This window comes from Tachypleus tridentatus, chromosome 10 (assembly GCF_004210375.1).
Source record: "Tachypleus tridentatus isolate NWPU-2018 chromosome 10, ASM421037v1, whole genome shotgun sequence".
Taxonomy (NCBI): domain Eukaryota; kingdom Metazoa; phylum Arthropoda; class Merostomata; order Xiphosura; family Limulidae; genus Tachypleus; species Tachypleus tridentatus.
Window position 1 is genome coordinate 148,940,086 of NC_134834.1, and position 27,941 is coordinate 148,968,026.

The 27,941-nt window shown below is 34.7% G+C and overlaps 1 protein-coding gene and 1 long non-coding RNA gene across 4 annotated transcripts in view; one reads left to right on the forward strand and one right to left on the reverse strand.

The window, feature by feature from the left end:
• The window catches only part of LOC143230589 (uncharacterized), a 100,643-nt gene that overhangs the window by 39,795 nt on the left and 32,907 nt on the right, over positions 1 to 27,941 (forward strand). The window contains exon 2 of one of the 3 annotated variants that reach the window (XR_013016527.1): positions 1,150 to 1,320. The exons of the other annotated variants lie outside the window; for them this stretch is intronic. This is a non-coding gene — a long non-coding RNA (uncharacterized LOC143230589). The remainder of the gene's footprint in view (positions 1 to 1,149; positions 1,321 to 27,941) is intronic. 3 annotated transcript variants of the gene reach the window in all.
• LOC143230588 (uncharacterized) lies at positions 1,570 to 27,845 on the reverse strand. Its single transcript, XM_076464396.1, has 2 exons — positions 27,654 to 27,845; positions 1,570 to 3,231 (listed from the first exon to the last, which is right to left on the reverse strand). Exons 1-2 carry the CDS (start codon positions 27,711 to 27,713, stop codon positions 2,266 to 2,268), a joined length of 1,026 nt encoding a protein of 341 aa, XP_076320511.1. The 5' UTR covers positions 27,714 to 27,845; the 3' UTR covers positions 1,570 to 2,265.

The window sequence follows — 27,941 nt, forward strand, 5'->3', positions numbered from 1 at the left end:
TGTTACAAACGAGTTTTTATTTTATATATCCAACGGACGCTTAATCCAGCTAGTGATTTATTAACTTCAAACTGAGTTTAAATTGATTAAAACATCTGAAATAACCATCTCAGTTATCATTTTTGGAAAACTAGTTCCATTTCGGGCTTTTTAGGATATTTTCATATTACACCTTGTTCTTGTAAGGCATTGAAATTACCACACAATTAACCCTAACTCCACCTGTTTCACGCCTGGTACGAAACGCGACAAAACAGCGGCTACTAACACTACATGAACATTATACGTAACATTCTAGAACTTAGCCTAAAGCTATGGACTACAGTTCTGTACGAGTAATTGCATTCCCCCCTCCCTTGCACTTAACAAAATTGGTTCGTCTGTTTACTTTGGAAAGTCTAGCCAGATTAATAAATAGTGACAAAAACATCAGCAAACGAGGCCTAAGATGATATTAACTCATCTTGACCCGTTTCTTGTTTATAACCGATTATTTTTTTTATTATTCACTTGTCCAGAGTGTTTGCCTTTAGGCTACAAATGAGACTTGCTGATGTTGGTTGGCTGTGACGTATTCTAACATTTCATTCTTGGTGGCTTATGTTGTTTTCTATCGCATGAGATGTATTTATTAACTTCCAGTGTCAATCACTGACGAAAGAAAAACATTGTTTATCTAACTTATATATTAAAAAAAGTTACACATTAATGATTTTGTTTGGTTATGGCTGCAGACAAGCTTATTTTACTGTTTTCGAGTAAGAAGGGTGTTAAAAAACTGTTGGTTGCGGTATCGGGCGTTACATGTGTGTCACGATTATTTGATTGAACATCTGACAACAGAGTGTATTTTGATAATTTGAGATACCGTATAAACTAAGAACTTGTTTTATCGACGAGATTAACTCGTATTGAGCACAGTACAGACAGCTAGCTCACTGTTTAACTTTGTTCTTAACAAACAAACAAAGAAGAACAAGTAATAGGTTCCTATTTGTGTATGTAGATGTTCAAAACAAGGAACCTCATCCCAAGTTGAGTATCGTAAAATTAAACCTGAAGGGTTTTAACAAATTTCATCTGCTTGATTGTTGTTTTGAATTAAGAACAAAGCTACACGATAGGCTATCTGTGCTCTGCTTACCACAGGTATCGAAACCCGGCTGCTTAGTTGGATTCTCTTTTGATACACCACTTCGACTTAACGGTTAAGTCTTATAACAGCCGCCCAAAACTTCGCCTCCAAAGAAACTCCGAACATTTACGATACCGTTTCTGGATAAAGAGACAAAAATGGATAAGTTTCTCCAAGGAGGAAGGGTAGGACATTATTTTCTCTACTAATTATATATCCAAATGTTCTATTTTCTGTAAGCAGGTTTATCATTTTGTGTTGACGCTACACATTTTTTCGTCCCTCTGTAATTGAAATATTTTAGTGTAAAACAGAATTAGCCTGAATTCAGTGTATATTTTTTTTTCTGATTTTATTTGCTGTTAAAAATAAAAGTACAGATACCGAAGTATATCATATCCAAGATATTTAACTAAACAGACAGAAAAAATCTGATATATTGATAAAACTCAATAAGAACGATTTATATATACTTTCTTTGAGTTTTATTTGTTTGTCACTAGTTTTATGCTAAAATATGCAAGCGTTTAACCCTTCCGCTGACTTGTGCCGTATGTGTTTGTTTGTGTGTGCGCGTTGTACCGTAGAATCTACGGTATATACCAGCCTTCTTACCCCATACCTCAGCACATTTGTACTGGCTACATATATAATATATCCTAGGGGAATACCCCAAGTTTACCAGGAGTTATAGTGATTAGGTCACGTAAAAAAATCGTGTGACTACTTCATATCTTCAGTAGTAAAACATTTCACATAAGTCTTAGTTGATGTTTAGACACGATTGATCATGCTGTCCCCCTTAAAAGAAGGAAGTTTCTGTTACATTCTAGAAAAATCAAAGTTGTAATGGATATCAGATAAACCGCAACATTTAACACAGTTTTTGAGTACTGGCTGTCTGTATATCAATAAAACTGAAAGCAATTAGCCCTAAAGATGCAAGCAGTTTCAGAATCTACTAAAAGGTAGATGGAATCACAAAACAAAAAATTCTACCTGTTTCAATAGCTTTCAAGTTCTGCAGCAAAAAAATCGTGTTATGAGAAAATTAATAACAAAAACACAAACAAACAAGAAAAGAACATTGCAGCCACGGTAAATATATTAGTATATCAGTTGCACTCATATTATTTGCCAGGTAACAGCCCCTTACGAACTAACATGGCAATGTTCCTTTTGGAATCATCTTTCGATTGGAATCCGTGAATGGGTGTCAAGAAGTTATCTTCCTGGTTGTCCTGGGGGCTATACTGGACCTTCTTACATCTTCTGGTTGTCGCGTGGTTCTCTATTGGTTGTCGTTTGTTAGAATATCTGCTGGTTGGGGTCTGTTTCCAGAAACGATGTAATGGAACGACGTAGTTGTCTCGCTTCAAATCCCACCAGGTGGCTCTTCTGTGCCAGTGAGGTAGTCTTCCCGCTCGAGCGAGAGCAGCTATATTTCTTTTGTAAAGACGTCCAACCTTTGAAATATTTTCATTGTCATCAATGCATTCCTCATCTTCTGAGACAGCTTCAAGAGAATTTTGTTCTTCAGAATTACCATTAGATGGTAGGATCTCTCTCTTCCAGTTGTACTCGTAATCTCTGGGAGGATAGTAGTTCTTGAGAGGTGGAGGTCTGTATGATCTGAGGGCCGTCAGCCATCCTTTCCGGGCCAGAGCGGCAATGTTTCTTTTTCTTGTTGGTAAACTGTCTTTGCTAGTGAGATCGGAGAGTAAACGATCCAAAACGCGATCTTCAGTAGAAGAACCAATTTGGTTAAACATTTTGACAATATTTGGTGAAACTTCGCGAGATAAAGTTGCATTAATTACGTAATCAGGAGACTGTTGCTTGGATTGGGTGTTATCATCAGACCAAGATTCTGGGTGAATTGTGTCTTCAGGAAAAGAAAACGGCATGGATCTCAAAGCCATTTTGGCATCGGCAATTGTGTAAGGTGATCCAAAGTAATCCTCCTCCGTTGGCTTCTTACCTCTCTGAATTGTAGGTAGTCGGCCATTCTTTGCTAAAGCTCCGATATATCGCTTGATGTCACCAGATTCCAGGTTTATAGAGGGCGCTGCATGATTTCTCTCTGCATTTGCCACCTAATGATAGAAAAAATTCACCATTTTTCTATTGTTACGAAGACGTTAATTACACTTTAACACTTTATGTACATTTAGCCTTGATAGTTACTAAGTAAATATGAAGTGAAGGTTTTCCAAAATAACATTTTGTAATGAATGTTTTTAAATGGAATCATAGTTTTTATGATTTAGTTCAAATATGAATTTCGCGTAGTCACTAATTATTATTTACTGCTTTTGACATGATTTCGATTAATTAATTATTTGTTTTCAAGTATTAGATTCATATACCGGATCCAGGTGAAACGTAAATACGAATTTGCTACATCCTAGTCAGAGTAACGCTTCGACTTTACATATAGTGATAGTTCGATAACATATTTAATTACACTCCAACTGCATGGACTGTATAATAAAGCAGGATTAATTTTACGATAATTTGTGCCATAAAATATAAAAGTAAGATTATGTTCGACATTTTAGGCTTAAGATAGTATTACTTTTATCTTTGGATTAGTATATGGACTTAATTTAAACTTCCTAAGTTGGCAAAACTTCATGAGAAGTTATTAGGATTACTGCCAAAAAAGTCGTTAAAAGAATTAGAAACAGTCGATAACTCCATAAAATTTTATCACTCTCTTTCTCAGTCCTTTAATTATAGTAAATTCTAAAAATATCAAGTTCCACTTCAATTGTAACGAACAGCTTTTAATCTGCTCCATAAAGTATGCAATTTCTTGGTTTCAAGTACCGTACATATTAAAATATCTTTCGTTTGTGATTCCTTTTAAATTAGAATTTGAGTGTTTGGCTTGGTTGCGTTCATAAACTAACAATGACGCATAGAACTGTGGAATGTTAGCTCTTAGTATCGCATTAGGTTTAGGGATACATCTTAATCCTACAGAAAAACAGAAACTTCTTTAGTAACCATTAGCATTTATAGCGTTGATGGAAATCGTTTTATTTCCGCCACGTAAGGCTTAGAGAATATAGTTACAGTAACTTTTTGTTGTTGTTAATTTCTTCCCTTTTTTTTTTTGCATGAGAAATATTTCGAGATGTCCGATGTACCAAGTGCTCATGCTTCTCGCTTCGAATTTCTGTGTTGTGAACTACAAACGAAACGGCCAGACACGTAAACTATAATATTACCTATACATCGTAATTTTATCAGTTTTAATATTGGCGATGAATACAATAGAAGAATTATGAAATAATTTTTATTTGTAAGAAACCAGAGTTGAGGCAGTTTCAATGACTGAGTCCCCCTAAGTGGTTAGACCATTACACAAATATATAAAGTAAATATATCTCTTTGACGCATCATTAATACCCCCAGCTAACGTCTTTTAAGAAGCCGAGAAAATTTGTCTACGCTATTATCAGTGTGCTACATTAAAAACTGCCAAGAGGCGGTGTGTCTAAGTGCTTTGTATCCACTAGAATATGAAGTTCAAAGTTTATTACTGATGATTAATAAGTTCGAAGTCGTTCATTTATTTTTCTTTTGGAGAACGGGAGAACAAACGATGAATTAGCAACAGTTCTAAGCCTAGAGAAATTAGATTTAGCTAAGCGCTCGAAGTTGTTCCAATTAGAAATATCAAACTTATTTATAAGGTAAAGGTTGCTTGTTTATATTCATATAGATAACTGCTGGTGCTTTTTGTTGTTGTTGTCGTTTTTCTCAAGTTCCTCTTAATTTGTTCGTTAAGGTTCGAAATTAGAAGTGTGGAGAAAACAGCATTTAAGATCTGTTTTTACTCTTCCACAATTCTTTGCCTAATAAGCCTTTCATTCGATACGAGAACTCGTCAGTCAGACTGGCGATAACATACGAAATATTCCACGTAACGCTCTTTATATAATATATATATACACACACATTACAATACGTTAAAAAGAATCTAGAGCGAAAAACATCTGTAGTTAACTTGTTTTAATAATAGTTTTTTGGTCTTTTAGTTTTCCAATGTGTCGTTGGCTTTGGGTGTTTAATGGAAAAAAACGTTGAACGTTTCCACGTTCACCATCAGAATTTAAGTCTCTTAAAGTGGCCTAACTCACATAAAAACCTAGAGAACATATTAACTTCCTACAACATTCTTTATTAAATAATATCCTCGGTATATGACGTTTAAAACGATTGTACAACGTAAGTATTCCATTGTGCAGACACACGCTTTCTACGTAATGATATAAACGACTGCATGAACATAAAATATGTTCAAACATAAAAAAGCGGGTTAAAGCATATGTAACTGTTATAAAATTAAAAGAAAATATAGAAATAATGTCTGTTAATTTTACTTTTTATCTCTTTTTTTAACGTAGGAAAACCTGTCTGTTTGTCCATTATCTAACTACTACTAGGTTGCTGGGTCAGTCTCAGCCAAACTTTGTGGGATGATAGTTTGGAAAAGGGGGCATGTTACTGGGGGTCATAACCTCCTTACTCCCTATTATTGCCGTTTTTGAACGTTTATTATCTTTAACACAAGTTAACGTTAACTACATTCATAATAGGCGCCACTACCTAAAATCAAAACAGAAAACAAAAAAGTATAAACTTTTCTCTAACACAATATGCACATAATGCGTGAGGGAGGGTACACAAATGTTGTATATGTAGAGAAATGCAGTGAAAAAAAAACGGCTGTCAATATTGAAATAATACATAAACTCACATGAAATTTCCTAATCCATCAGCCACCATAAGGCTAATATGCAGAGCCATTTCTTGAATTATACACACTTTCTACTTCAACCTGTGGAACGTCCGAGCTACTTAATAACGTGAAACAGTGTGAAAGAACATTAAGGGCTGTCTGTTGAGAGCGGGTAACAATAAGCACCCCTATCGCCACTACTTTCACTGCTACCTCTTCCTACAAGATCATCCTGACCATCACACAGTATATTCCATTTTTTTCAGTATATATACATAGCGAGTTCTTAGGTCTTACACAGAAACTTTGTTGAGGTAATAATGGGTGCAGTAATGACACTTTGTTATAAATAAATTGTGTGAAAGTTAGATTTTTTGTCTTATTTAACATAGCACCACCTACATATTTTCAGTTCATACCCCGCCCGGCATGGTCAGGTGGTTAAAGCACTCGACTAGCAATCTGAGGGTGGCGGGTTCGAATCCACGTTACACCAAACACGTTAGCCCTTTTAGCCGTGGGGGCGTTATAATATGACGGTCAATCCCACTATTCGCTGGAAAAGAGTAGCCCAAAAGTTGGCTGTCAGTGGTGGTTACTAATTGCCTTTCCTCTAGTCTTACACTGCTAAATTAGGGACGGCTAGCGCAAATAGCTCTCGTGTGGCTTTGCGCTAAATTACAAATAACAAAATAAAAAACCAAACCAGTTCATAACCCGGACCAAGGACTAGTAGCTCAGCTCGTATTAAATAAAACTGGAAAGTAGGCTGAGAAACTGACACAGGTGGAATGAGCATGTAAGAGTTTGTATTAGTTCTCAACACAGCCGAATAACACACATTCAGATATATATATTCGTATATTACATTCCGTACGTTAACACAAATTTAACATATAATTATGGTAATGTTTAATAGTAGTGATCAAGAAGGCGCTCTAACAACTACATATTTCTACCCAAAACTGGTTTTTTGTGTTTTCGTAATCAGGGGATGAGTTGAAGGAGACATTATTACTTCTGTGGTCAGTATCAGTCCACTTCCAATAAACCTAGATAAACAGTTCTAGAAGTGATTTGTGGGTTTTCTCTAGTATGAGCTAAACTTGACGGCCGTTATTAGACATGTCTGTCTCCACAACTTCTCTTGTGGCTAAACCAACATACGAGGCAGTTTCTATTGTTCACATCAGCAGTCTTGATGCACGTGATTCTAATTAAAGTAACCTTGTGTAAAGTAGACTAGACTAGATGTCATCGGAGACCACCGTATTACATTCTTTCCAAGTTGCTTCTTGTTTTTGTCACACACAAATTTATAGAACAGTAGGGTGTCCTGTTTCTGTAGAACAGTACAGTAGAATGTAGTTTCTATAGGACAGTACAGTAGTGTTGTGTTTCTGTACAACAGTGTAATAGAGTGTCGTGTTCTATGGAACAGTACTGTAGAGTGTCGTGTTTCTGTAGAACAGTGCCATGTTTCTCTAGCACAGTGTAGTAGAGTGTAGTGTTTCTGTGGAACAGTATAGTAGAGTGTAGTGTTTCTGTCGAACAGTACAGTAGTGTCGTGTTTCTATATAACAGTACAGTAGTATCATGTTTCTCTAGTATAGTACAGTAGTGTCGTGTCTCTGTAGATTAGTGTCATGTTTCTCTAGTACGGTACGGTAGAGTGTAGTGTTTCTGTAGCACAGTGCACTAGAGTGTCGTGATTCTGTAGTGCAGTACAGTAGAGTGTAGTGTTTCTGTATAACAGTGCACTAGACTGTAGTGTTTCTGTAGTACAGTGCATTAGACTGTAGTGTTTCTGTAGTACAGTGTACTAGAGTGTAGTGTTTCTGTAGTACAGTGTACTAGAGTGTAGTGTTTCTGTAGTACAGTGTACTAGAGTGTAGTGTTTCTGTAGTACAGTGCACTAGAGTGTAGTGGTTCCGTAGCACAGTGCACTAGAGTGTCGTGGTTCTGTAAAACAATGCACTAGAGTGTCGTGGTTCTGTAGAACAGTGCGCTAGAGTGTAGTGTTTCTGTAGCACAGTGCACTAGAGTGTCGTATTTATGTAGTTCAGTATAATAGTGTAGTTTCTATAGGACAGTACAGTAGAGTGTCGTGTCTCTGTAGAATAGTGTCAGGTTTTTCTAGTACGGCACAGTAGAGTGTAGTGTTTCTGTAGTACATTACAGTAGGGTGTAGTGTTTCTGTATAACAGTACAGTAGAGCGTAGTGTTTCTGTATAACAGTATAGTAGAGCGTAGTGTTTCTGTATAACAGTACAGTAGAGCGTAGTGTTTCTGTAGAACAGTGTAGTAGAGCGTAGTGTTTCTGTAGAACAGTGTAGTAGAGCGTAGTGTTTCTGTAGAACAGTGTAGTAGAGTGTCATGTTTCTGTAGAACAGTGTAGTAGAGCGTAGTGTTTCTGTAGAACAATGTAGTATAGCGTAGTGTTTCTATAGAACAGTGTAGTAGAGTGTCATGTTTCTGTAGAACAGTGGAGTACAATGTCATGTTTCTGTAGTGCCAGTTTACTCAGAAAAAGTATTACATTGTTATGTTATCGTGGGCATACGCCAAACAGTGCATTATTTCCGTACAGAAGCGTATGTTTTACGTACGGTGTTATCGAATGGTAATATTGAGTGGAATACACTTTGGCGGTACTTCGCCGTCGGATGGGAAAAACATTTATACAGGGGCGAATGATGTAATAAGTTAGAAAATAATATGTACAGGGGCCACAAATGATAGACTAAGGATCAGGCACTTGAACTAACGGTAGAACACGGAAATTATGTTCGTTTGGTTCTGCAGTAGCTAAAACGTAAAATCTGTCGAAGTTTTTAAGGTTCTTTTCATCGTCCAAACTGATTTTGGGCGAAACACTTCCATGAGTAGCGTGAGAACAAACTTCATTGGAACAATCGCCAGAAAATCCCACCAATCAAATTGGTTCTGAAATCGTCTTTTAAAAATTAAACGTTTTGTGAAAGGTTTTAAGCATTAGGCATTTTGCAGGTTTTAGTCAATTAAATAATAAGATATTTTATAGAAATTGAAATTATTAGTATTGAAGAGAATTGGATAGATAACGATAGATATTCTTAACATTAACTTAGAGTTTAAGAAAAATTTTCAATTGTGTTTTTCCAGTTAATCTTATAGTTACGATTGATCTTTTCAAACACGTTTCTCTAAACCATTTAGTCATCTAATAGTTTGTGGGTCTCTGACTTTGTTGGTCACAAAACTTATAGCCAAGAGCATTAAACATTGCAATTAATTACAATTACTACTAAATTTTACATACAAGAAAAAGTACCTGACTCCACTGACGAGACAAGTTTAAGTTAATCTATTAATTGAAATTATTTCATATACTTTAAAAGGGTTAACAAATCTTTTTATAATATAATTTGATAATCAACTACAACTAGTGTGAAGAATAAAGTTTTAAGTATGAGTTATTAATAATGTGATATTAAAATGATAAATATATGGGTATAGGGTCATAATAAATTGATATATTTGTGTCAAGAAAGCAAAATCCAGTAAGCAAAAGTATCCAGTGACAGGAAGGTTTTAAGTTAATCTACCAGCTTAAATTATTTCACGGACTTTAAAAAGGTTAATTGTGTTACACTTCTGATTTCACTGAGAACCATGTCTTTGAACAACTTATACCATCCACTGTAGAAAATAATTGTTGAGTATTTCAGTCGTGCTAAGAACCGTTCAATAATAACATACAGTAAATCTACAGTTTTATTTTATATGCCACATTTTGAAATATAAATTATAGTGTGATTAATTCCTAATAATTTTGTGTAGAATATCCTGTTTGAGAAACAAAATTTGGCATCAATATTATTTGTATTTGTTCTCCCGGCATTTCAAAAGTGAATGTTGAGATTTACCTGTGCGCACAGCTTTTCAAACGAGAGACAAACAAACGTTCGGACAGACACCGCGGTTCGCAATATATATTATATTATAATTCGTGCTTTCAATTGACTTTTTCTTTATACTAAGTGCTGTAAAAGGTAAAGACATATAGTAACTCGATATGTGGCTGGACTGATATGTAAACGAGCCAGTAATAGATTTTGTAATAATCCAACTGTTGAAAAATCACATAAACATATAAATACCAGACTAGAACCGTGAGCTAATGATTTCAGCGTCATAAAAACACAGCTTAATATGCTCTCAAAGGCTGAAATCTAGTCATGAACTTTCGATTAGGTATTCCTTAGGCTTTATTAAAACTCAGTTCAGAGAGTGTGCGATGGACTTATTTTATGAGGTTGAACAGATGACCGTTTCGTTGTTTTACTAACCGAGTGAAACAGGAGTGAAAGAAGTAATAATTAATTCACTTATTGGAAGAAACACAAAAAAGTTGACATAATACATACAGAATAACGTATTTTTAACGTAAATCTCCAGAATGATATATAAATATTGAAATTAAGAATATTACTTCAAGATTGGCAGAGATCTGGATTACAGAACTGTTGACCCGAGTTCAAATCCATGCAGTGCCATAAAATATTTCTCTCTTGTTGAGCTGTGACTACGTTATAAGAGTGAGTCATTCGCTTTGCGTGGATAACGGGTTTCTGATGAACGGCTGCTTTCCCTCAAGTCTATTTCACAATTAAGACCGGTGTCAGACATCTGTACCACAAATACAAAATATTTCACGGAGAATGGCAAAAAAATCCCATTCTCAGTCCTTTTCCCAACAAATTTATGAACTGTATGTGATACGAAGTTCAATGTAAGAATTGGTTTGGGTTGAGAAAGGTGAGAGAGCGGCCGATGTTTTGTCAGTTCTTGATGGATTAAGAGATTGCAGCACTATGTGATTAGAGAAATATTAGAACAGCTGCAAGAGATTCTATGATTGTGAGAAGATTTAATTGATGTAAGAAAACGTCTGTATTCGATGTAGTTGTTGGAGAAACTGGTATAAAAGGACAGGAGAGAAATACCGAGAGATGAGAAAGAAAAAGAGTAACCTAAGAACCAGTTATATTTTAGGTGTTATTACCGAAGGTGGGCAAAGGTTAGATTGTCCCCTGTGTGTGTGTGTGTGTGTTAGCAAAATTTATCAAAAACGGCTGAATGGATGTTGGATAAAATTTGATGTAAATTTGGACTATGGTCCAACTTAGAAATGATTTCAAGGGTCCAGGGTCACAGCAAGGTTATGAAATTCCAAAAAAATCCCTATGTTAACATGGAGCCTGATTGTTCGCACGTTTTTTGCTCTATAACATCAAAAACGAGTAAAGTTTGATGAAACGTGGTCCTTCGTGGTTCGTAACGATGGATACACAGAGTGTGTATTTTCTTATAGCAAAGCCATATCGGGCTATCTGCTGAGCCCACCGAAGGGAATCGAACCCCTGATTGTAGCGTTGTAAATCCGTAGATATACCGCTGTACTAGCGAAGGGCTGGATACACAGAGAAACTTTAGTATTTCTGAACAGTTAAATATAATTAACGTGACATGGCGCAAGTTTTCGCTCTACTGAGTAACCCTCCAGTTGGTTATTGTAACAAACAGAAATTTATATTTCAATTTGGCGTGGACCGAATCCTGTTAAAGATTGTTAAAAACTTTAATAAGGTTGAAGGAAAATGACGTAGAAACATAGCAGCACCATAACAAAGTGAACCTATAGTGAAGTATCGCTAGATCTGATCCACAATAAAAGGATTTAAAAGGAATATTTAAACTTGACTTAACACAAGTAATCGACAGGTTTTCTATCATACTTTGGATATCCGTGAAGCACTGTTTTCCAACAGTTTCTAAATCTGAAGATTCTTGATTAGAGCACGTGACGTTTGGATCTCTGAAAGTTTTTAAACGTGCACAATCGCATGTTCCACGTGCTTTTTTTTTAAACAAAGATTTAAATAACATTGGCTTCTATTTTTATTTTCGAAACGTATTAAGGAAGTTTCAAACGTTGCCTCTATTCTTTAATCCGAAGAACATTTTATTTACAGTTTCGATTCTCAGGACATCTCAAACGTATGGGATTACATTTTTTTACGTACATGTTTTGTATTACCGAAGTAATCTTGGGTCCAGTTCACAACTTCACGATATAATCTACAAATTTCAAATGTGTGCGAGACTGTCATCTGAAAATTTAATATCAGTTTTGCTTTTAGAAAAAGAAACAAAATGACAAAGAATCGATAATTTAAAAAAAAAAACAATTTTAATATCTTCTATAAAGCTTAAAATGAAGAGTCGGAACCAGTCTTGCCCTTCTACCAAACCTTCGAATATCAGTGTTGTCACTCAGTAAATAAGATCCTCACCTAGTCAGTGAACGTAAGGCTTCAAATAATAATTTTACGCCAGAGAGAGCGAGCCATTTTCGCTTGAAAAAACGTGTTTTTTCCATTTTTTTCTTATCAGAAGATTCTTACCAGTATTGAATGGAAGCTCAATAACAGTGGACTTAGTTCACAAAAGACATACAAAAAAGAAAGAAACAAAATTTGGCTCTACGCCAGTCCTGGAAGTACTTGAAAACATGTTTTATCATGTGTGAAGTTAAAATGAGCCTTGCACAAGATTGGAGTATAACAGGTCCAGGCGTACGCCATATTTTTCTTCTTTGGTTCTGTGGCTGGATAACCTGGCATAAACAAAGTGACCGTATTACGAGTAACGGTCCAATTTGATTTTGTTTCTCAAAACCAATATCCAAAACCAGATAGAGCGTGTATAAAATTCTATAGTTTATTAACGTACAGCGTTTTAAAACCAAGATTTCCATTTTCGCATCAAATACATTGTTTCCTTTACTTAAGTGTTTCGCCCTAGCGGCGAATATAACAATACTTTAATACCAGATACTGGTATATGAGATAATATACCAATATACAACTAACAATGTTGAAGGTAGAACTTTTATACGAAAGTTAACTAATCTTAAACATTTATGTAGTGTCACTGTTTCTACATTTTCGGTTAGGCTTAGCGTTGTGAGCAGGAACAATGTATTTCAATGGTGATATTTTTTAAGTTTGTTTGCTAGCAGTCAAACAGCCAAGGTAAGAAATAAGTTATTTCATTAAGAATTGAAGTAAGTTATGACAATAATAATTATATTGTTTATTGGAAATATAGAAATGTTTAAATTTGAGGTTTATAATTACCGGGTATCAAACAAACTTTTTATTAATAATTGCTACTAGATGGCGCTAAGGAACCATATATAATGTGAGGAAGACTTTTTTTTTTTAATTTCGCACAAAGCTATTCGAGGGCTATCTGTGCTAGCCATCCCTAATTTAGCAGTGTAAGACTAGAGGGAAGGCAGCTAGTCATCACTACCCACCGCCAACTCTTGGGCCACTCTTTTACCAACGAATAGTGGGATTGACCGTAACATTATAACGTCCCCACGGCTGAAAGGGCGAGAAGGAAGACTAAAATAATTATTTCTACATAAAACACTATGGTGCTAACACATACGAGTCGATTTGATTTTTAAGTACGTCCTTTATGGCATAATTTATAACATTTATTTTGTAAGAAACTTTCCTTAAAGCGTGTTCGTTGAAGTTAGGACAATAATTCAGGAATTTTTATGCATTCTATTAACGAACGTACCATGTCGTCTTGAAACATCCCACCAGGAGGCGCATAAACACATTTCTAGAATTTTATGTATTTCGTAAAAGTTCTTCCTGACGAGAAATACACAACGTACGTCTTAGGTTTGAAATTAATCCCAAAAACTGCTTGCTTTTTGTTTGGTTTGCGTGCATTGTGAGTAATGCTGCTACCTACAGGGTTTACATAACCTATCAATTTCCGCATCAGTTTGGTATGTTTTTACTACGTAACTATCTTAACACTGTCTAGGCTTCTTCCTGTTTTGCTTTCTCTCTGTATGTGTATATATATATATATACCTAAACTATTATTTGAAAAAAACAACACACGTCAGTATGTGCTTATCGATAGCGAACCGCTAAACCGATTGTCACTCAATCTGAGTGCCCTCGTGATATAGAAGGAAGGGCTGCGTTCAGATCTGAACCTTAGTGCCCTCACAACTCAGCGTAAAGTCTGAGGGCATATAACGTTAAGAAACGGATTTCAATATCCGCGTTATAGCTATGCGTTTAACAACAAAAAAACTGTTTCATACGTGGAGTCCGTCTGCATTGAACGTATATGTCAGTTACATGTATTGTTTTTGTTTTTTCTTAGTGCTTTTAGAAATTCTTTTCTCATTGTTTACTGTTTAGAGTTAACGAAAAAAAACAAGTTTCAAATTTTATCCTGTACGGATCTCTGACAACTGTGGTGTACGTTTGTGAGTTTGAAACGATTGTTAGCGAGCTGCGTATTCCTGTTTTCTGATTATCTAATAACAGAGTTTCTAATACTTCGACAAAGCGCAAGTTTCGCAGAAATATGACGCGATTTGATTTTCTTTTTTTGGCATTTTACTTCAAATCAAGACTGTTCCGCCAGATCACGTGGGCAGTAGCCGTGTATAGCTCGCGCTATTCAATAGATAAAAATATTAACCGTTCTATTCTCAGCAATTCTCTTAAGTGAATACTTAAAGATTAGAACTACTACATTTGTTGTAAAGTGTTATATCAGCGATATCACTCACGTATCTGGCTGTTCTTGCAAAATGTCATATAATAAAACTAGGTTTTATCGAGGGTTTTTTCAGAGAAAAGGAAGTTCTTTTCTTCTAGGATATTCAATCTTCTCTGTTTTATTTAGTTTCTTCTCATTAAATCGAGGTTATTTCTGACATTTGTCCATTTCTCCATATTTTTGCCAGTAGTAGTCACGTGGTTTTGTGGAGTTTGTAGAATAAAAAGAGAAAATGTCTTTCATTCGGCGGACAGAAATCATCGTGTTGTATTTGAAAAAGAAACGTTCTAAATATTTTTCTTTGAAAATATTTTACGAGGGTTGGTTTTGTAAAGACTCGTGTGGATTTAGGCCTGTTGGTGTCCTAATCACTATTAACAATAGACGTTTATGCAATTAAACATTGTTAAACATAAACGCATTAACAATGAGTCATTATTGTAGTTCTAATCATTGTAAACCACTGTTATCTTTACATCTAGTTACTGTTCAAGATCTAGTCATTGTAAATGATTAATGTCTTTACAAATAGTCATTGTTCTAGTTCTAATCACTGTAAACCATTAATGTCTTTACAACTAGTCATTGTTCTACTTCTAATCATTGTAAATCATTGATGTCTTTACAACTAGTCATTGTTATAGTTTTAATCGTTGTAAATCATTGATGTCTTTACAACTAGTCATTGTTATAGTTTTAATCGTTGTAAATCATTGATGTCTTTACAACTAGTCATTGTTATAGTTTTAATCGTTGTAAATCATTGATGTCTTTACAACTAGTCATTGTTATAGTTCTAATCGTTGTAAATCATTGATGTCTTTACAACTAGTCATTGTTATAGTTCTAATCGTTGTAAATCATTGATGTCTTTACAACTAGTCATTGTTATAGTTTTAATCGTTGTAAATCATTGATGTCTTTACAACTCGTCATTATTCTTGTTCTAATCGTTATAAATAATTAATGTTTTTACAGCTGGTCATTGTTCCAGTCCTAATCATTGTAAATAATGTTTTTACAACTATCATTGTTCTACTTCTAATCATTGTAAATCATCGATGTCTTTCCATCTAGTCATTGTTCTACTTCTAATCGTTGTAACTCATTTCATGTCTTTACATCTAGTCATTGTTAATCATTGACAGCTCTGCAACTGAGCATTGTTCTGTTTCTGCTCAATGTTAACCATGGGCTCCTCTACAATATATAACTATTTTTCAGGATATCAAAATCGAAGCACTTTTACATTAAATGCTTGTAGAATACACAATCTAGAGACAACTGAAAGAAATGGTTCTTAAAATGTCCAAGATTCTGCTCTTATCAAGAACTTAATATTTACATTATGTAGCACAAACGGTCTTTAAGTATTAACATGACCCAAATTTGAGTATTAGCAACAGAAATTTGGGATTCAAAACTGTATAGTATGGACACAACCAAGGACAATAAATAAATGTCCTATAATGTCTGCATAAAGAATTTGTTTTGAGCTCCACAGGTTTTAAAAAGAGCTCGATTGTGTGTGTGTATATATACATATATAACCTTAAATGTTTAAGTCATAAAACACATTAACACGAAACAAATAAGCTGAATAATCTTAAAAAGGATCCTAGGGTACAGGCTACAACGTGGGATTACGATGTATCCTAGGTTTTGAAGGTAACTGCTGAAGTAGGACCCGCATTGCGGTGGGGACACACCGTCTATCAGTCTTAACCTCCAATTCGCTAGTCTCACATTAGAAAATTAGAAATCAGGAGAGCGGGACGTGAGTGCTCAAGCCCATAACGTCCCACGATTATATATCACCCTTCACTGCCTGCAGACAGTTGTGGGAAGGCGACTGCTCTCCCATGTTAAAATAAGAATAAGAAAAAGGTAAACAAAAAAAGATGAAAAATAAATAAATAATGAAAATAAGGTACTACCGCTTGGGGGTAAGTAAGATAAAACTTACTTCTTGAAGTTAGCAGAAATAAAATGAAGAAGTTCAACTATAAACAGTTGTTGTTATTAGATACACAAACAGCTTTTTTTTGTAAATAATATTTTAGAATAATAGTATAATAGGCCTTGATAGAAAGTTAGCACAGTTTCATACATGTTGTTTATTGTACATGGATTTATAGAAGACAATAATTAAAAATATGTAACCTACAACGTTTCTTTGGAAGACTTAGAAAAGAATTAAGCAAAAATGAAAAAGTTCGTATTCATTTGGATTCCAGTAATCCGGGTTACTATACATAATAGTAACAGCAGATCACTACTTAAGAGAGGCTTAAGGAATTTTTAATAACTGTAGGAAGGATTCACAAACTGTTTTCATATATGTGTACTTTTCTTGTTATTTAAATTCCATGCGTGGATGTACGCATACGATATTTGCAATCGTACGTTTTAATGAGACAATTTTTTTTAGTATTGTCCACATGGTGCGCATGAGAAAACGAGATACTGTATATATGTGTGATTGGTTAAAATAGAAAAACACAATTTTACAGGATTGAGACAGTATAATAAAGATGGCAGGATGTACTCAACATTTTGGAGAACGGTGGTTTGGAGTGTTTGTCCCTGATGTGTCACGTTTTACGTAACAAAACCGAGGGAACACTTTAATTCAGGAAGGACAAATACAATACGCAAAGTCAATCATATATATATATGTGTAGGTAAATAAAGTAAAGTTACTAATCTCCTTGACAATTGAGAGTTGTTTTAAACATAATCTATTTAAAAAATAGATTATTTTGGAATATTGAATATAGACACAATATGGCGACCGAAGTCATTTGTACACGCAGAGTTTTAAAGTAGTGAAGACCTCTTGTTTTTCTTATTGGTTTTAGAGTATTTACTCACAATACATCACTGGTTTGTTTGTTTTTGAATTTCGCGCAAAACTACACGAGAGTTATCTGCGCTAGCCGTCTCTAATTTTGCAGTGTAAGATCCACCGCCAACGCTTGGGCTACTCTTTCACCAACAAATAGTATACGCCTGAAAAGTCGAGTATGTTTGGTGTGATGGGTATTTGAACCCTAAACACATCATTGGAGCCTACATTATAGAAAATAATGTTTCAGGTCCCTAATTAAGTGCGAATTTTAAACTTCGCGTTTTACACTATTTACTTTAAATGCCGTGTTTTGGTTCAACACTGTCTTGGTTTCTCTTCATCACGAAATATCGAAATAGTGTCTATTAGAAGAAAACCCACGTAAGCTTTGCTCAACGTTCTGAAATAAATGTTTAAACAAACAGACACCAGTGAAAACAGCCAGTTAACGACATCCACCGCCAACTCTTTGGACTACTTTTATCGAAAAGCGGAATTTAACCGTTACTTTTAACATGACCTTGTGGGTAAGGCACTCGTAATCCAATGTGAGGGTTACGGGTTCGAATCTCCTATCATCGAACATACTCGTCCTTTCTTCTGTAGAGGCTTTATAGTGTAATAATCAATCCCACTATTCGTTGGTTTAAAAAAAAAGTTCAAAAATTAGCGGTGGCCGTGGCGGGTGGTGATAACTAGCTACCTTCCTTCTAGTGTATCACTGCTAAATTATGGCCGGCTGGCGCAGATAGCTCTGAGTATCTTTGTGTGAAATTTAAAACAAATTAATTATTCTATAACGCATTGAAGGCTCCACAGTATGATGCACGTTTTTAGCGAATACGAGTCGCGAACCTTGAATCCTCAAATACACAGTTCGTGTATACCCAGGTGGTTCATCTGTAAGATTGAGAGCTTGTATAGCGTGGACATACGAAGTTCGATCCAAGCGATTGGTTGCACAGCGTGGACAGCACTTTGTGCAGCTTTACGCTTACAAACAACAACAACGAAACGTGCTTAGTATTACGTCCAGAACGTTCCACACGATGGTCATCCACGTTTCTTTTAAAAACAAAACATCAGTTTGAAAGGTTTATTTCGTTTTTATTAACTGCTGTTGATTTTAATACAACTTTAGTTATATCTTCTTATTTTCTGGGCATTTATTGACGACAGAATTTAATGATGCGATATTTTCTCGTAAACTGTTCATTCAGCCTCACTGATTTTCAATCTGAGACAGAAATTATTTAATTTTGAACAACGATTTATTATCATTATTACCCGTTAGGTGGCTAACCAGCTTTCCTACTCAGCTGAGCAAGAAGTTAGGATGTTCACTGCGGCGTGAAAATTTCAGAGATAACAAGATAAAAAACAACTAATTTTTACTGATCAAATCTTGAGTGCGAGAAGCATGGATGATGCGATTCTTTTTTTCTGTTTGTTTCAATGGTGCATCCTTGTTTTTTGTTGTGTAAAACGATTTGGTAAGCATACGTTTTAGTTTTATATTTTTTATTCGACTGTTTTTGCCTTAGAATATTTTTAACATTCAGTTAACATGTTGTGTTATAAATGATTCTGTGTAACAAATGAAACCTTCTCATTGGTTCAATACTAAACAGTGCAGTTACTCTTAGTTACATCATTGTTGAGTACAATTTATCCCAACTTCTAACCACATCATTGTTGAGTGCAATTCAACTCAACTTCTAACCACATTATTGTTGAGTACAATTCACCTCAAATTCTAACCACATCATTGTTGGGTACAGTTGACCTCAAATTCTAACATCATTGTTGGGTACAGTTGACCTCAACTTCTAATCACATCTTTGTTGGGTACAATTGACCTCAACTTCTAACCACATTATTGTTGAGTACAATTCACCTCAACTTCTTACCACATTAATGTTGGGTACAATTCACCTCAACTTCTAACCACATGAGTGTTGAGTACAATTCACCTCAACTTCTAACCACATCATTATGGAGTACAATTCACCTCAACTTGTAACTATATCATTGTTGAGTACAATTTACCTCAACTTCTAACCACATCATTGTATGGTACAATTCACCTCAACTTCTAACCACATCATTGTTTGGTACAATTCACCTCAACTTCTAACCACACGATTGTTGAGTACAATTCACCTCAACTTCTAACCACACGATTGTTGAGTACAATTCACCTCAACTTCTAACCACATTATTGTTGAGTACAATTTGCCTCAACTTCTATCCACATCATTGTTGGGTACAATTCGCCTCAACTTCTAACCACATCATTGTTGAGTACAATTCACCTCAACTTCTAACCACACGATTTTTGAGTATAATTCACCTCAACTTCTAACCACACGATTTTTGAGTACAATTCACCTCAACTTCTAACCACATTCTTGTTGAGTACAATTCACCTCAACTTCTAACCACATCATGGTTGAGTACAATTTGCCTCAACTTCTAACCACATCATGGTTGAGTACAATTTGCCTCAACTTCTAACCACATCATTGTTGAGTACAATTCGCCTCAACTTCTAACCACATCATTGTTGGGTACAATTCGCCTCAACTTCTAACCACATCATTGTTGGGTACAATTCGCCTCAACTTCTAACCACATCATTGTTGAGTAAAATTCACCTCAACTTCTTACCACACGATTTTTGAGTACAATTCACCTCAACTTCTAACCACACGATTTTTGAGTACAATTCACCTCAACTTCTAACCACACGATTTTTGAGCACAATTCACCTCAACTTCTAACCACATTATTGTTGAGTACAATTCACCTCAACATCTAACCACATCATTGTTGAGTACAATTCACCTCAACTTCTAACCACATCATTGTTGAGTACAATTCACCTCAACATCTAACCACATCATTGTTGAGTACAATTCACCTCAACATCTAACCACATCATTGTTGAGTACAATTCACCTCAACTTGTAACCACATCATTGTTGAGTAAAATTCACCTCAACTTGTAACCACATCATTGTTGAGTACAATTCACCTCAACTTCTAACCACACGATTGTTGAGTACAATTCACCTCAACTTCTAACCACACGATTCTTGAGTACAATTTACCTCAACTTCTAACCACACGATTGTTGAGTTCAATTCACCTCAACTTTTAACCACATCATTGTTGAGTTCAATTCACCTCAACTTTTAACCACATCATTGTTGAGTACAATTCGCCTCAACTTCTAACCACATCATTGTTGAGTACAATTCGCCTCAACTTCTAACCACATCATTGTTGAGTACAATTCGCCTCAACTTCTAACCACATCATTGTTGAGTACAATTCGCCTCAACTTGTAACCACATCATTGTTTGGTACAATTCACCTCAACTTTTAACCACCTCATTGTTCGGTACAATTCACCTCAACTTCTAACCACATCATTGTTGAGTACAATTCGCCTCAACTTCTAACCACACGATTGTTGAGTACAATTCATCTCAACTTCTAACCACATGATTGTTGAGTACAGTTCACTTCAACTTCTAACCACATGATTGTTGAGTACAGTTCACTTCAACTTCTAACCACATTATTGTTGAGTACAATTCACCTCAACTTCTAACCACATTATTGTTGAGTACAATTCACCTCAACTTCTAACCACACGATTGTTGAGTTCAATTTACCTCAACTTTTAACCACATCATTGTTGAGTTCAATTCACCTCAACTTTTAACCACCTCTTTGTTGGGCACAATTCACCTCAATTTCTAACCACATTATTGTTGAGTACAATTCGCCTCAATTTCTAACCACATTATTGTTGAGTACAATTCGCCTCAATTTCTAACCACATCATTGTTGAGTACAATTCGCCTCAACTTCTAACCACATCATTGTTGAGTACAATTCGCCTCAACTTCTAACCACATCATTGTTGAGTACAATTCACCTCAACTTGTAACTACATCATTGTTGAGTACAATTCACCTCAACTTGTAACTACATCATTGTTGAGTACAATTCACCTCAACTTGTAACTACATCATTGTTGAGTACAATTCACCTCAACTTGTAACCACATCATTGTTTGGTACAATTCATCTCAACTTGTAACTACATCATTGTTGGGTATAATTAACCTAATTTTCTAACTGCTTCAATAAGTTACTATGTTGAAGTCTTTTCAAATTATAAATACCCAGATATAATCTCAAGATCACTAAGTATGGAATACTTTAAAAGTAAACTTGGTCAGTAAACTATATTCAAAACATCTATAAACAAGTTACTGAAACAACTAATCAAGAACATATTCCCAGGTTTACATAGTGTCTGATACAGTTCAAGATTCATGGTAGAAATAACAACGTTTGCTAGCTTTTTTCATCTTGTACTGAGGAATGAGTGAAGAAAGAGACAGAGTTACCAATCCAATATTAAGTTACTACAAAAAAGAAGTGTCTAAATAATGGTACTAGATTGCATTTCACCAAAATAAAATTCAAATATTGGATACCAAAATAAGAAGTTAACAGAGCATAAGAGGAAACATACATACACCATCCATCTATCAATATAAAGATATGTTTAACTGACAAAAAGATGATTTCAAATTTTACAAAAAGCCTTATTTTAAAACACACAATATTTAGCACAAAGTATAAGCTGCTCAGACCTTATACTACCGGTTACTAAAAAATGTAAACCTAAAAAAAAAATCTCAGAGCAAAAACAAGGATATATAAGTGACAAAGTTCAAAGGATGTTATTCAGCTTTCTCACTATGCCTGAATCAAAGTGTCAATTTTTTCCAGTACATTTGGAATCTAACTAAATCACTTTATTACTTTCTAATTTTAAAAATATCTAAAAACTTATCAATAGATTTTCCATGTCACATTTAAAACATAAATTTTCAACATGAAAATTTTCTAACTTCAATAATGGGTTTCCAAATAAAGTTAGCACACCTCCACATTTATTCCAACTTAAAATGACTCAACTCACACACAGGTGCATCACACCAGGTGCACATGATTAGAAGATCATTACTCAGCATTTTGAATGAGACTTGCCCTATTTAAACCTCAGACATTTAATTTGACGTGCTCCTGACTGTTGAAGTGAGAGTGAGCAAATACTAATTATACACTTTCAGATTACTTGCAGATGACAATTGTTCTAAACGTAAACGCCTGGTTTGAAAATCTTTTCTCTGAGCAGTCAGAGCTTAAGCAATTTCATTTGCTCTTTTGTTTTAAAGTTTATACGTACAAGGACATAAAACACATTAAAAGAATTGGATACATTTTTCTTCATAGTTGTATCTTTGTAATAAGCTCTTTTAAAACGGTCTGATTGAATTCAACCTGTATTAAATAAGACCCGCCTTCTTAAGTCGTTCAGAGTTGGAATCAACCTGAACGTAGGTGTACCTTTCAAGATTACTCCTGCCATTTTGTGTTTGATTATAATAATTCCATATTTCATCCAGTTATCTGTTACATAAATTCATTAGACGTCGTATATATATCAGCGATACACAACCCTTGCTTGAAAATAACAAATCATAATTCATTGAATTTTTTATTCGTCAGAAATTGTACTTTCCCAATACGACATCTCTTTTTACTTTCGTCAGTAAGTATCAGCTCATTTACGTTACTTGAGGTTTGTATTTAGGGTAGAGCTACTAAGATTATCATAACTATTGTTTAGAGAGAAATCATGACGTCAACAGAACCCTACCGATCACCATCCACTGAAAGGGATTGACAATCTGTCTTATAATGCGCTATTTATGAGCTGTTTCCAATTTTAACTACTGTCCCGAAAGAAGACAGCCAGCCAACAGATCTCCACCGATCACTATTCACGCTAGGAGGTTAGCTGTCACTCTTATAACGCACCCACAAAGTTCAGGTTAACAACACTAAATAACAGTGATAAAGTGAAATCCATCACTAATGCTTCGTGAAACCACCATGTTGTATGCTTACGAGAAATCAAAATTTACGGGGAAACAAAACCACAGTTCTTTCTTAGCAAGGATCGTTTCCTACGTGAAACCTTTGAAGACATTAGTATCAATTTTTGATCATAAAATTCTCAAAGAACCTAACTGTCACAAAATCTATACACTTGAGAAAAAAACACACAGTAATAATTCATATTTTCTACTTCAAATGTAATTACTGTTAAAAACAAATTCAAGAACAAAATCCCTAATATACTGTCTCTATTAATTGTAATATTACTTTTAAATGCCGATTAAATTAAGTTTAAAAATCCGTATTAGGCTAATCCAGTTCCGTTGGTCAAAAACTTCGTTATTCTGTAAACATGAAGCGTTGTCACAGTAGTTGAAATATAGAGAAATGAGATTTATCACCAATAAACGAAACTTGTTCCAGTTCCATTTTTAAAAAAAATGTGCGTATTTGAAAAGAATGTTCACTGTGTTTATTGGAACTGACTGTTGCGCGGTAAGCTTGGAAAATCAGTCAGTTGGAAATGGTAAAGGAATATTGGTGGTAATATTTCAAAACTCGTTACGGTTTAATGAGGTTACCACGAAAGATAAAAACTACACAAATTTACAAAATGTGTTTTTACATATGTTATAACTATACGGTAATACAACATACACAAGTGTGTACTGCACATGATCATGTTATTACTATATGGTACTACAACACACAGAAGTGTGTTATTTACATGATCATTGTTATGTTACCTCCATATGATCATTGTTATGTTAACTCCATATGATCATTGTTATGTTAACTCCATATGATCATACTATAAATGTTTCAAGCGTTTGACAGATCACAAAGTTTCTGTTTGTTATATTATAGGTAGCAAAGTATTAAACTTGGGTACTTCAAGAATTATTAAAAAGTGGATTAACGGTATCGTAATCTGTATTAATTGTTGTTTAATATGTCAGTTTATTTGTTATTTATGCCTCATTTATATATATGTAAATAGAGTTTCCGTTTCTCATCTCTGTTCTTGTATACGTTTCAACGTTTGTTTAGTTAAAATTCGTCATAATTGTTGTTTTTTAACCTTTTTTTTTTGTACGCAGGTTTACAGTGTTGTATTTTTTGTGTAACGAAGTTATTTATAAAAGTAATGTAAAAATACACGTAAATATCACTGTGTGTACGAAAGAGAATAACACTTTCCCTCAGCAACAATTCAATTTTATAGCAAATCTGGGGTTCGATCCCCTCGGTGGGCTGTGTGAAGATAGCCCATTGTGTAAAAGAACCCCAAACAGACAGTATATGTTATGTACACATATCTGAGAAGATACACTTTTTCCATTGTCGTAAACTGTTTCATGTTTTAACGAAAGCTACTATAGATCTTTGAAAATGTCTGTCGTATTTTTTCATATATCCAGTAAATGTTTTGAGTTTAATGTCATACTTTTGTCATTGTAACATATTTCTTCACTGTTGCAGCGTTGTCGAAGATTTGATTAAAGTTGGTGATATATAGATTTAATAAAGAAACTTTTATAGTGATTTTATGTGTTTCGTAGTTTGAAATGGTGAGAACGTTTTAATAACGTATACAGGTTGAACCTGCTTTTTAACATTCCAACACTTTTTACTGTCTTTCAAATCTTGAGTCGTGTTGGGTGAAATTAATCACAAATGTCCTTGAAATGTTTCCTTCGATATTAAATTTCATAACACCCTCTTACGGCATTTCTGGAAAATGATAAATGACTTTTAGTTCAAGCAATCTGCTGAAATTGCAGATAAATATATATATATATATGTTATCCGTAACTTTCTTTCAACGAGTTATGTGCAGTATTCTGAAGTTATACGAACCACTGATTTATAGCTTAAAAAACAAATAAATAACGACTCCTTCATAAATGGACAATAGGAACGGGACGTGTAATACAGGATGTTCGGAAAGTCACTGTCAGTTTTGTAATCATATTGTATTCAGTCTATTTCAAGCCAGCAACTGATAGCGGTGTTTAGACACAAAACAAGAAGGATCCAAGCCTGTATTGATGCCAACGGGGGTCACTCTCAACATTGTTTATAATTGTCATTCATATTTACCTTCTGTATTCTATATTGAAACATGTCTGTTAATAAATATATAAGTGCACAGTGACTTTCCGAACACCCTGTATATATTGCATCAACTCGGCCATTTGTACTTTAAACTAGCTCCTAAGCATACTAATATTAGTATTTTTCCTGGTAATAAAAAATGGTACCCATAAAGACCCCATAATGATTGTTGTTTAGTGGTTTAAATGACCATTACTCGTTCTGTTCCCACTTTGTAGCTCTAGTGGTCACAGCAACGACAGCATAGGCAAGCCAAATCTAAACGACTGCAACAGCGGGAGAACATGGTGTTAAACAGTGTCAGGCCACTATATGCCGCATTCCCTTACATAACCTGCAATAACCACTCTTTTGAAAGTACGGGAAATCGGGGTATTGAGCACTGTCTCAGGTTACTATATGTCGCACTTCCTTAAAGTAACCAACCACTCTTATTAAACTGTACATTCCAGTGTACATTCATATTAAAGTCTTAAAACCTATACGTTATCTTGTTGTCAGCTCGATAATTTGTTCGTAGTAGGTGCATTTCGAATCATGCTAATTATGGCGAGGGGTCAGTGTGGCTGAATCTGTGGTTGGTTTTTAATATTTATGGCCACACCTACTACCCAATCTATAAATATCGGACCAAAACTACTATCATTAATAAATATGTACATGTACTGGTTTAGCTTGTGACAAGCCATAACAACAGCTGTATATTCATATGCGTTTGCTCCGAACTAAGGCGTGATCTATGATGCTTTAATAGTTACGAAACTGAGTTATTTAAAGAACCTTGTATAAAATTTATAAAGAGATTATTAAAAACATATGTTTTAAATTAATTTTTCCTATATGGGATATACTATCATTTCTTCAGCCTCAAATAACTAAACCTCACCTGATATTTTAAATGCTAGGTAAACAGGAACAAGTGGGGTCGTATCCAGACAAATGAACGCACAGCTATCGGACTAAGAGTACAAATAGTCAACCACTGTGTCACATTGACCCCTCGACATAATTAGCATGATACGAAATACACCCACTCCAAACAAATTAGCGAGCTAACAGTAAGATAATAAACGTATAGATCGTTCGGTAGACACAGTATTAACATGGCAATGTCAATACAGTTTGTGCTATTCATTTGCAAGATATTCTTATTTAGATATCTGAATCTTACGTTGCTGTAGAATAAAGAACAATTACAAACTTCCAATTTAGTGCTTTCTTACCGTAACTCTGCCTTCCAAAGAAACTACTAGCATGTTAGGTAATAATGTTTCACCCGAATTTCTGAAGAAAGTACAAATATTGTAAGTAGTTTATACTACCTGTGGTTCAGTAGGTTTACCAATAAGTTCAACAGCAACAACTGTGAAGCAATGTTTAAGTGCCTAAATCACAGTTTCATTGATGTAGGGACAATTAAAATAACTTTTCTTTTAGTGTTTAGAATACACTTTACCTGATGTAGGGACTACTGAAGTAACTTTCCTTTAAGTGTCTATAATACAGTTTGATGTAGGGACAACTAAAGTAATTTTCATTTAAGTGCTTTGGATACAGTTTAAGTGATGTAGGGACAACTAAAGTCACTCTTCTTTAAGTGTCTAGAAAACACTTTTACTGATATGGCGAAAAATGATGTAACGTTTCTTAAACGTCTGAAATACGGTTTAACTGGTGTTGGGAGCAGCTTAAATAAATTTTAAATGTGTATTTTACAGTTTAACTGATGTAGGGACAATTAAAGTAACTAAGTGTCAAAGATACAGTTTGATTTATAGTTATTAGTTATCTTGGCTGAAGACCACGATCATAAACTTGATAGTTTATACTGTATATGTTCGTATGTAGTATATTGTATGTTTCGCTCCTAATATTTGATGCTTTTCTACGTTGCTTTAAGATATAAGAAAACTGGAAATATGAATGTAATAGTTATTTAACTAACTTGTTGCTAGCAAGAAATCTCAAGATATGACTATAAATATTTTGTTTATTCTGTTTCTAACTTGTGAGAGAAGTAAAATGGTGGTAGTTAACTGATGTACGTTAATAGTGGTTAACTATTAACCACTATTGGTTCTATGGTTAACTTTCTCTGTCAGTACGCATGATCTTTTTTTCTGATTGAAAACATATCGTAGGATGATGTCTTACCTCGTGTAAGGAGAAAAGTAGAATAAGCGCAGTAACAAGTGCCATCGGATGTTTCTTCATTCTCTGCTGAAGATGTTTCACCTGCTGGGTGAAGATGTTTCTGAACAGAAATGCGTTATAGGTCCTGAGGGTCTGATTCCTGTTGCTTCCAGCGATAGTAAAGCTTGGTGGGGAAGTTTGATAATTATAGGCTGAACTCCACGTCTATTTATACACACTTCGCTATTGGGAAAAATCGATTCGGGTTGGGACATCACATCATTGGTTGCTAGAGTTTGACGTCACCAA

Bases quoted from the DNA above. Each gene is read 5' to 3' on its own strand.
- LOC143230588 (XM_076464396.1), bottom strand. From the start codon at position 27,713: ATGAAGAAACATCCGATGGCACTTGTTACTGCGCTTATTCTACTTTTC. The intron at 3,232-27,653 runs GTAAGACATCAT...TTCTATCATTAG, and splicing joins TACTTTTCTCCTTACACGAG to GTGGCAAATGCAGAGAGAAA.